General features: G+C 56.5%; 1 protein-coding gene across 1 annotated transcript in view; it reads left to right on the forward strand.

Annotated features, from left to right (window-relative positions):
- Positions 1 to 600: 600 nt before the first annotated feature.
- AEBP1 (AE binding protein 1) overlaps positions 601 to 10,927 on the forward strand; it is a 19,672-nt gene continuing 9,345 nt past the window's right edge. Inside the window, 2 exon segments of the mRNA XM_024742729.1 lie at positions 601 to 687; positions 10,420 to 10,905. Coding sequence (XP_024598497.1) covers positions 601 to 687; positions 10,420 to 10,905 — 573 coding nt within the window.

The following is a 10,927-nucleotide window of genomic DNA, read 5'->3' on the forward strand; positions in this document are numbered from 1 at the left end:
TGGGTTACCGTCCCCTCCCTGCAGGGACTCACCCAGCTCATCCCCCTCACTCTTTCCTCCAGAAGCCTCTGCTGGTCCCCCGGTCCGGGTTGGGTCCCCTACATGTCCCCCAGCCCACTGGCCCAGAGCATCTGTCTCCTCTGCTGGAGAGAAAGCTCCCAGGGCACGGGTCCTCCCTGTGTGGACTTGGGGTGGCCATGCCCACACATGGAGCCAGTCTGTGGACACTTTCTGGCTGGGCGAGTCTTCCTGGCACTAAATGCGTGTATCCTATTCTTACTGCCCTCAGCTAGTGCTTCTTGCTAGGAGATGACCCTGTGCCCGAGGTGAGCCTGTGAGGCCCAGGGCTGGCTCGACTGAGCTTATACCTCCCCGTGGGAGACCCTGAGGGCTGGCCTCGGAGGCCCATGTGATGGTGATCTCCCAGAATCCAGGTCTTTGGGGTTCTAGACATGGAGTCTGACCCCTTCTCTCTTTGGGATGGTGTTTGTGCAAAGAACTATCAGTGGATGATTTAAAAGGTGGGCAGGGGTCTGGGCCTTTGGTGGGTGAGGGCTGCGTGGTGTGTACTGGGAGGGAACCGGTGCTGCAAAGGCCACCATGGAAGCAGGGGAGGAGGACGGCGAGCCAGCCCGGAAGGAGGTCACGACGGGGCCTCTGGTGGCTCTGGGCGATCCCTGGGGCCTAGTGAGAGTGCCAGGTGCAGGAACAGTTCCCTGGGACTGAGCAAGTGGAAAAATGAGTGTGAACAACTTCTTAGAGAAGCCTGGCTCTCAGGAGGAAGATCTGGATAGAGACGGCAGCTATGGGTTTCAACACTGAGAACTCTGGGCTCTGCAGCAGCCTTGGGGGCGTTCTGAAACTCCACGCTAATGGCAGGGGTTGTGGAGCTGGGGAGGCACACCTGCTAGGGGTCCCCTTCCTCCCACAGAGCTGGTCAGCGCTTCTTGTTTTTGTTGGCTGGGCTTCTGGCTCAGGCCTGCAGACAAACATGCAAGAGTGTGAATACCTTACACACAAACTGATTATAAAATGGCTAATATCACGATGTGTTTCTTATTCTTCCCTGGGATTTCAGCTTTCACACCTTCCTCTACCAGATGCTAGTTTTTTTTTTAACACCTTTTGAAGATCTTAGTAATCTTACCAGACACAAAAATGAAAATAATGTCAACTGTAGCAAAGACTGTCAATTATTCCTCAGTATTTATTATCTCATTCTTCTTTGATAACAGAACTCACATATAGCTGGCACAAGGCTGTCAGAAAAAAGACTACACTTCTCAGCTTCCCTTGCAGCTGGGTATGGCTGTGACTGAGTTCTGGCCAAGGCCAATGGAATGAACTTGGAGCTTTGTGTGAGCTTCTAGAAGAAGTTCTTAAAGGAAGAGATTGTGCCCTACTATGCCTTTCTACTGGCTGGGATGATGCAATGATGACTGGATCTCAAGCAGCTGTTTTGCATCATGAGATGGAAGCCAGATGCTGAGAATGGAGGAGCAACAAAATGAAAGGAAGGGGACTCTGAGCTGGTCTTTGTCTTTTTTTGTTTGTTTGTTTGTTTTGTTTTCGTTGTTGTTTGCGGTACGCGGGCCTCTCACTGTTGCGGCCTCTCCCGTTGCGGAGCACAGGCTCCGGATGCGCAGGCTCAGCGGCCATGGCTCACGGGCCCAGCCGCTCCGCGGCATGTGGGATCTTCCCGGGGCACGACCCCGTGTCCCCTGCATCGGCAGGCGGACTCTCAACCACTGCGCCACCAGGGAAGCCCTGGTCTTTGTCTTGAAGCTCACAGACAGGACCTGCATCAGTTATCGAGACTCCCTTGGTGCTCACCCACAGCCATTCTCTTCACCAGTGTCAGTACCACCCTCCACTCAGTTCTGACTAGCTCCAGGGCTGTTGTCTGTCTCACAAGATTCTGTTATGGTATTTATCCTGTATTTAGTCATTTAACAAATATTTACTCAGGGCCTCTGTGGGCCAGAGAGCTGTAGTAGGAAATATCACAGCCCCTGATCCCTTGGTCTTGCGACACTGGCACTGCTGGTAGGGAGACAGATGATAAACATCTGAGATAAGTGTTAGCTATTGCTGAGTAACCAACCACCCGACTCAGCAGATTAAGACAATCACATTTATTAGCTCACCTGCCTGCCAGCTGCCTGGGCAGCTCCGCCCATCGGAGCCCAGCTTGGCTGGTCTCGCTGGTCTCCCTCCGGTGTCCCACTGGCTGTGGCAGCCTGTTTTGCATGGTCTCGGCTTTGTTCCTTGTGGTCTTGTCCTCCGGCAGGACAGCCCAGGTGTGCTCTCATCCTTCTGGAAGGTTGTGGGGAAGGGGAGAGAGGATGCTTCAAGTGTTTTTTCAAGCCTCTCCTTGGACCAAGTTTGTTCCTGTCCAACTGGCCAAAGCCATCACATGGCCAAGCCTGTAGTCAGAGTAGGAGGGGCCTACAAGGTTACAAGGCACAGAGCAAAGGGCATGGGCACAGGGAGGCCACTTAACTGGAGCCATTAGCATCATCAGTATAGCTCAATGGGTCAATATGTCAAAAATAAAGTAGGAGAGTGGGATGGTTTGTTTTGGCAGATATAGGAGAGGGCTGAAGTTTTACGAAGGGCAGCTGGGGATGCTTCAGTGAGAAGCTGGGAAGGACACTGCAGGCAGAAGGAACAGCAAATACGTCCCCTGAGGCAGGACGTGCCCACCTGTCGGTGGGATTTCCTCCCACTAAATCAGGAACGTGTTGTATTAGTCTGAGGGCGGGGTGGGGGGTGGGGCAGAGGAGGCTTTCTCGGGGGCTAATGCAGCACCTCATTCCCCAAAGTCCCTGTGGACAGGATGGACATCCCAGGCTCGTCACCTCCAGAGTCACAGGCTTCACCCACCTTGAGGTCACAATGCACTTCAGGACGGGAAAATCTGTTCTTGGAGTGGCGGAGGGGTGCAGATGTTGGGGCACCTGCTCATTTATGAGGCTGGCGTCCAGTTTCCCGAGAAGATGAGCCCAGGGCCTACCCAGGCCTCGGGTCCTCTTCTGGCTCCAGGGGAGGTGGCCGGTGCAGCCATACCTGGGCACACGGCCGACCCCTCCAGCGGCTGATTGAAATAAGGTATAGGGTGGAGTCCAGTTGCCTGGTCCAAGTCCCCTCTGGGAAATTCATCGAGCTGAAGTCCAGGCTGAAGTTCTGGGGTATGGAGGGGCCTGGGTGAACAGTGAAGGCTGGGCTGCAGGGGAACGTGGTGGCCCTCTGTCCTACCAGTCACCTGTGGGATTGCCTGTCAGGGCTCAGCTGCTTTAGAGAGTGTATCAGTCAGGGTTCCCCAGAGAAACAGAACCCGCCGGATACATATACACGTATATAGAGAGACTTATTAGGAAGGATTGATTCACATGATTATGGAGGCTGCCATCTGCCGTCTGCAAGCTGGAGGCCCAGGGGAGCCAGTCGTGCAGTTCATGCAAACCCAAAGGCCTGAGAACCGAGAGAGCTGATGTCCAAGGGCAGGAAATGGACGTCCCAGCTCAAGCAGAGATTGGGGCTACCCACACTGGGGAGGGCCATCTGCTTTTCTCAGTCCACTGATTCAGATCAGAGACTCTTTTTCAGAAACAGCCTCACGGAAACACCCAGAAATAATGTTTCACCGTTGATCTGGGCATCCCTTAGCCCAGTCAGGGGACACACAAAATTACTCATCACAGTGGGGTTTCTGATCTCTGCAGCCAAATGATCCTGCAGGACAGTGCTCAGACAGTGATTTCCTGGTACCGCCTCCACCAGGAGGGTTCTTTTTTTTTTTAATACATTTATTTATTTTATTTTTGGCTGCATTGGGTCTTCATTGCTGCACACGCGCTTTCTCTAGCTACAGTGAGCGGGGGCCACTCTTCGTTGCGGTGCGCGGGCTTCTCATTGCAGTCGCTTCTCTTGTTGCGGAGCACGGGCTCTAGGTGCACAGGCTTCAGTAGCTGTGGCTCGCGGATTCTAGAGCGCAGGCTCAGTAGTTGTGGCACATGAGTTTAGTTGCTCCGCGGCATGTGGGATCTTCCCGGACCAGGGCTCGAACCCGCGTCCCTTGCATTGACAGGCGGATTCTTAACCACTGTGTCACCAGGGAAGCCCACCAGGAGGATTTTAATCTTTGGGAATTTGATATTGGAAAAGTACTACTCAGTGTATTTTAATTAGCATTTGCATAATTTTTCATGAGGTCAACATTTTTGCATATGTTTATTAGTGGCATGCGGGATCTTAGTTCCCCGATCAGGGATGGAACCTGTGCCCCCTGCAGTGGAAGAGCGAAGTCTTAACCACTGGACCGCTACGGAAGTCCCCACTTATGCTTCTTTTGTGAATTGGCCTCTATCTCAGGGCTCACTTTTAAAAATGGAAACAAGGTCAAATTAGCTTTAAAAATGTAAAGAATGTTTTCCCTTTCTCAAAGAATTACTATGTTTCAGGCACAGCTTTCTAGATTTATCTCAGTGAATCCTTGTGCCCTTTTCACAAGGAGCGATACTGTCAGTATTATCCCATTTTAAGGAGGAGAGAAACTGAGGCTTGGAGAGAGGCTCTGAGGCCACGGGCAGCTCCTAAAATGTTCGCTTTCTGACCTAGGGCTTGTGGACCTATTTCCAGTGTTCTGTTTGCCTGTTAATTTCATTTTCAGGATATTCTGAACAGAAAGCTAGCGCTTTTACGCAGCCAAAATTCTCCATCCTTCTACAGTTTCTGCTTAGAAAGACTTCCCCCACGAAGATGGTAAGCACAGATTTCTATGTTTTCTTTTACTACTTTGATGGCTTCTCTTTCAACATCTACATCTTCAATCCGTCGGAGTCAATTTAGATGAAGGTGGGAGGAATGGTGAGCATACTTTTTTCCAGTAGAGCCTGTTTGGAACCGGACGACCCTGGCTGATTGGCACATGACACTGCCACACGCAGCCCTTGTCCTCATCCCAGTCTGCGGGCTGCAGAATTACTCAGGCACTGGAAGCCCGCCTCCCGCCCCTCAGCCCATCAGCCCCCCCGCGGCTGCAGTGACCCCCCAGTCTCCCGGGGGCTGGGTCCTGCAGTGAGTGGAAGGAATTCGGGTGAACTCTGCTCACTCAGCAGTCCGGGCCTGGGGACTGTGGAAAATCACATGTGGTTTTCAAGTTGTTGGAAACCAAGAAAATCATTCTGCCAATTACGCGGACAGCTAGACACTGTCTGGGAGACCCCAGGTCCCATGGCTCTGGGAACCACCCTCCTGGTGAGCCCGGGCAGACTCATCCCCCGGTGTTGTCCAAACTGTAGACAAGAGGGCGTTTCCAGAGCCCTCCCCCAAGAGGGAGGGGCAGAGGGACCGGATGGGCCTGGGTCCTTCTCGCTTGGTCCCTCGAGGCCAACTCAGGACTCCAGGAGACTGGGAGGGCTGGTGCCTGATCCCAGGGCCTGCTGTCCCGAGGCCCGGCCTCCAGAGCCTTCCAGTTACAACTCCGACCCCCACCTCACCGCACACACTCATTTGGGCCAGCTGGGCCGGGTCTGAGCTGCTGCCTTGGAGGCCGCGGGAGCCTTGGAGGAGCTCTGCCGCTACTGCTCCCAGCCCCAGTGTTCTGCGGCTGCCGCAGTCAGAAGTGGGACTCGCTGGTCCTTTTGGCAGGTGAGTTTCCCACCTCTGTCCAGGCTGAGGCACCAGGGTGGCTCCTGGTGATACTCAGGCCTCAGCAGGAGGGGCTGGTAGCCCCGCGGCCTTGTGGGCCGATGCCGGATGCTGTGTAAACCGGATGGAAAAGAGCATTCGGTCTGGCCTCATAGACACGCCATGACTGACATGCTGTGACCTGGACACATCACTTCTCCCTGGGCCCAAGTTTCCTTACTTGAAAATGGGGCAAGATGGCGCATATACTCTACAAGCATTTAAAGCACCATCACTGCCCAGCCCACTGTCCGGGTGCTGGGACCTGAGATGCAGGCAACTGACTTGAGGAGTCTGAGCCCAGGGGACAGCGTCTCCCCCGCCGGGATCCCCCTTCCGTTTCTCCCACAGGGCAGGACTCCACTTCCCGGGGTTCGATGCCCTCCCCTGTGCCCTCTGTTCCGGAGGTCCAACCACTCACATCCTATTCCCTCTGGCCTGAACATCTTCAGAGGAAGGATACCTCCAGGATTGCTGGGTCTCTGGGCCACGCTCAGGGCTGGACCTCGTTGAAAGCTCCGTGGAGACCTGCCCAATGAACAAATGAGCCGCAGTCAGGGACACACACCCACAGACACGTGCTTAGATCGCTGGGGACCCAGAGTGAGGGGGGATGGTGCTGTGGCAGGATAGGGGCGGGCTGGGGGCTAGGAAGTGGAGGGTGATGAGATCATGGACTCTCAGGCTACAGTGACATGGGATGAGGCAGTCTCCTGCCAACGAGGCTGGCAGTCCTAGAAGTACGGCCTGGGGGCATCTTTTCAGACACTCAGGAAGCTGCGGTGTGGTGCCCCTGGGTGCGGAGACTCTGCCGAAACCTTTAGAATGGATGAGTTCCCTGACAGTCCCAGAGCATGGCTCTTCCCATTAGGGAAGAGAGGCCACCCAGGGTTCGGGGCACCCTCCTCCGGGGACCCCCTCATTCCCTGGACGCGGAGAGTGAGTGCTCGGATGGGGCCACTCCATCACCTCTCCATCTCGTGCGGAGGTGTGGTCACTAGGTTTGTAGTGATCTCAGGGTTCCCACCCTGAGGTCTGGTGGGAGAGGGGAAGGGATCAAGGTCACCTGGGGCCCACGCAGGGATAAGACTGACCCTCATGCCTTCCAAGGCTCCAGCCAGAGTTGCCTCGAGATCCAAACGGTCTGATCTGCAAAGACAAGAGGCTAACCTTGCTTGACCAGGCCTGTCTGAATGGGAGACCCTTCCTAACAGGGGCGGGGTGCTGCTAGTGGTCATGGAGCCATTCCCCACCTCCCAACTTAAAGCCTGAGAAAACCGAGTTATTCAAGGTCATAGTTTTAAGTGTGGCTTCTAGGATGGGCAGAAGGAAACAGGCCCTCTCCCTGCTGCTCCAGGTCCATCCTGGGTTCTTCTTTTCATGCAGGAAGCTGTTGCATCGGAAAGCATTAACAAGGCAAGCCTGACCTACAGCAAAGCTTCGATTTCTCATCCCTGTGGGACTGACCCCACCATAGTGGGAAGAGGGTGGGTTCCATTTCCGTTCCACCTACTCACTCTCTTCCCAACGTGGGAGCTTCTGGCTCCCCGCCCACCCCCGCCCCGCTGAAGGCATTACTGACAGGAGCAAAGCCCTCATGTGACAGCTTTGCCTACATGTCCACATTCCCCCACCGCCATTGCCCCCCCGCACCCCGCCCTTCGCTGCAGCCCGCAGGGCCTCTGCACTGCACCATTCCTCCCAGATGGGTCTCTGCAAACCTCTGCAATGCCCCTGCTGCTGACCCCAAGCATGGGCACCTCGGCCCCCAACCAGGTGTCTCTCCTGGGGACCTCCCACCCTGGCAGGCAGCCCTCCTGGCATATGGTTCTTTCTCAATGGCCCTCAGAGGTAAGCTCTTGGCCCGTGAGCTAAACAGGACCGACCCCAGCCTGGTCAGAAGTGAGAGTGCGGGCCCCGCCCCCTCCTCTCCCCACCCTTGCATCTGTGGGCTCCACCAGCCTGACCCTCACAAGGCTGCAGGAAAACTCCACACACACACACACACACACACACACACACACACACACACAGCCCATGTCAGGCTTCCCCAAGAACTCTGCTCCCCAACTCTGGAAGCAGCAAGGGTAGATCCACCAGGGTGAGATGTTGCCTTGTCTCTGCCTCTAAGCCCAGTCCTCCTGCAGTCCCTAGGGTAGGCCTCGCTCCATAGGAGGGAAAGGCCCAGCCTTCTCTTAGGAAGCTGGAGGTGAGGGGACCCAGGACGTCCAGCAGACTCCCAGACTAGCTCAGGAGAGCCCTTGGACGTGGGTACAGACACCCCACCCGCTGGCAGGGGGCCTGGATCCCAGAAGGGTGAAAGGCAGCCACAGGAGGCCACAAGCTTCCTACCTCTTGGCCTGCCTCTTCCCGGCCTGGGCTGTTGCCCTTGGGGAGTTTGGTTTAGATGACAGGTCCTGATGGGCCTAGGTCTGCGGGATTTCCTGAGTGCATGTCTTAAAGCTAAGCAGAGTCCCAGCCCTGCCCACCGAGGGAAGCACAGCCCCCCTCCACCTGCCCAGACTCTCGGGTGGGAGGGGGCAGGGGGGCCCCCAACTCCCTGCCCACCCCACCCCAGGGCCCAGCTCCCCACAGGCCTTCGCTCATGTTTCTCTTGGTGACTCACTGTGACTGAGGAGAAGCCTCTTTCTATTTCTTTCTAATTTTCTCAGGGCTTCTATTTTCCCTGGCGGAGAATGTTGAACCCAAATCTGATCCATGTGTGAGCCAGCTGAACTCGGGAGCTGTTCCCAGGGAAGTGACGTTCTATAGCCGCCACCCCCCCCAGCCTTGGGCCTCCCTATTTGACACACTCAACTGGGGGCAACAGAACAAATTCCAAGACAAAAGTTTCGAGAGCGATGATTCAGAGGCTCGCAGAGGACATTTATGGGTAAGAGCTTTCTTCATCCTACTGCTGCCAGGACCAGCCTGGGTACACATTGCAGGGCGAGGACAGCACAGGGACAAGGAGGCCCATCGGGGGGGGTGGGGGAGGCATCCTCCGAGAGCCCAGGTGGGTCTTGGTCTCCTAAGGGAACTGACAAGAACTGGAGGCTGCTGGGTCGCGAGTGCTGAAATAGCGCTCGGCACAGCACGTGCAAAGTCCCTGTTTGGTCTGCGGCAGTGAGGCCACGGGGAGCGGTGAGGTTACTTGCTGTGATCAGATGGCCAGGAGGGCGGAGCTGGGATTTGACTGTAGGGACCAGCTCTTGACATAGTCCCACTGCCTTTCTAAGTACAAACCAGTGAGCAGCGAAGGAAGGGCCTTGAAAGAAAGTGGTGAGAGAAGGGAGAGCCCCCTGGGTCCTGCCCCCAGTCCCAGGCTGAGCCAGCAGCTCGCACTACGCTCCCTGGCTGCTGCCTGTTCATCATCTCAGGCTCTCCTGGGTTTTCTCAACTGGGCCAAACCCTCAGACAACGTTGGCTCAGGGCTGACTGCTGCTAAACTTGGCCCATGGGCTCCAGATGTGCTTTTTCTTGCTTCCTCATCCCATCAAGGAGGAACATTCTGGGAGCTCTGGCCTTAGATGTCATGCCCATTTGGGGCCAGCCAACATCTGCCCCTGGGGAGAGACTTATGGAAACACCAGGTACACATGGCATAACTCCCTAAGCCAACACCCATGGCAGACATTACTAATCGATCCTGGGATTCTCTGACTACCCAATCTACATGTCCCTGCTGCATCTGGTCCATATGGTAGCTGGAGCTACGGTAAACACAGTTTTAAAAAACTGGGTTCTAGTAAGAGGAAGTAGAGGAACGTCTGTTTGTCCTGGTTAGGATCTCAGCTGTTCGGAAAGCAGTGTATCCCTAGAGGTGAAGAAATAAATGTTCTTTGCGGGGAAATAGTAAAAGAAACCGTAGGGGAGGGGAACCGACCGTAAACATCTGTGGCTCCTATTCGGGTGGTGAGTGAACTGTTCCCGTGGTAGGTCCCAGCACCCAGGTTCGTTGGGTTGAAGGTACCCATCCTCTCTTGCCAGCTGGCCCATGTCCTCAGGGGTAGTGTCTGATCTCCTATGCCTTTGTGGCCCTTACATCTTCCACGCGGAGCTGGGCTCACACGCACCGCCCCTAAAATGTTCCCTTGATCTGACCTGGCTTCACCTGAGGCTGTACCATCTGCTAGAAGGGGGCCACATAAGCCAGCTGGCTGCCTCCCCGCTCCGTGCCGGGCTCTTCATCTGGGATCCCTCCCTCTGTTGCTGGGAGTGCAGGGGAGGGCAAGAACCCCCTGAGCTTGTATGGAAATTGCTGTGTGAGTGCTGAGTCCCTCCACACCCCTGACAGCCCATTCCTATGAATGACACACACAGTTTAATACAACTTGAAAGGCATCTCGTCCGTCCCTCCCTGCTCCATCTCTGACCCTCCCTCCAAACTTGACCTAGTATGTCAGTCCCTTGGGAGGGGAGGGGCAATCTTACATGGGGGCTCCTACTCCCAGCAGAGCAGTCAGCCTTGAGGGCGGTTTTGCACCTGTCCCCCTCACTAGAGGGTGAATTCCCAAAGTGTGGTCCCTCCCAGGGGGGACCAGCACAGGGCCCGGCTCTCATGGACCTGGGAGGTTAGCTGGATGTCTGAATGAAGGCTGGTGACAGCTGGCAGAGCTGCCAGGCCAAGGCTCCAGAGGGCGGAAAGGATAGGTGGGGATACTTCTGCGGGTCCCGAGACGGGGAGGGTCCCCGAGGCCTGAGTTCCTGGCTTGGCTCTGCCATCAGGGGTCCCGCTCACCTCCAGCCGGTCTGGGGCATCTCGCCTCCAGTTCCCGTCCGGCTTGGGGGCGGTGTCGCAGACGGCGCGGGGCAGGGGCGTCGGAGCGCTCCGATCCGCACCCTGTGGACCTCGCGTCCCCTCCGACGCTCCCTCCCTGCGGCCTTCCTTCCAAGGCGCGGGCCCCGGCCCGGGACACAGCCCGCAGTTCCCACTCCGGGAAGTGCCAAGCGCGCGCGGCGCCGGGACTGCTCGGCTCCCCCCGCAGCCCCTCCGTCCACGCCCGGCTCCTCCTCCCCTTCCTCCTCCTTCCCCGGGGGTGGGGGGAGCCGGCTCCGGAAGCCCCAGCACCCCCGCCCCGGCCGCCTCTGGCGCTTTGGAGAAGGCGGTCCGCGCGGGAGCGCGCCACGCGGGACCTGAGCTCCCAGCCGCCGCCACCGCCTCGGAACCCCCAGACCATCCCTGAGCCCACACCGACCCCTGAGCCACTGCCCGTCCCGGAGCCCTCAGCGCCCC

This window comes from Neophocaena asiaeorientalis, unplaced genomic scaffold (genome assembly GCF_003031525.2).
Source record: "Neophocaena asiaeorientalis asiaeorientalis breed wild unplaced genomic scaffold, Neophocaena_asiaeorientalis_V1.1 scaffold137, whole genome shotgun sequence".
Lineage (NCBI taxonomy): Eukaryota > Metazoa > Chordata > Mammalia > Artiodactyla > Phocoenidae > Neophocaena > Neophocaena asiaeorientalis.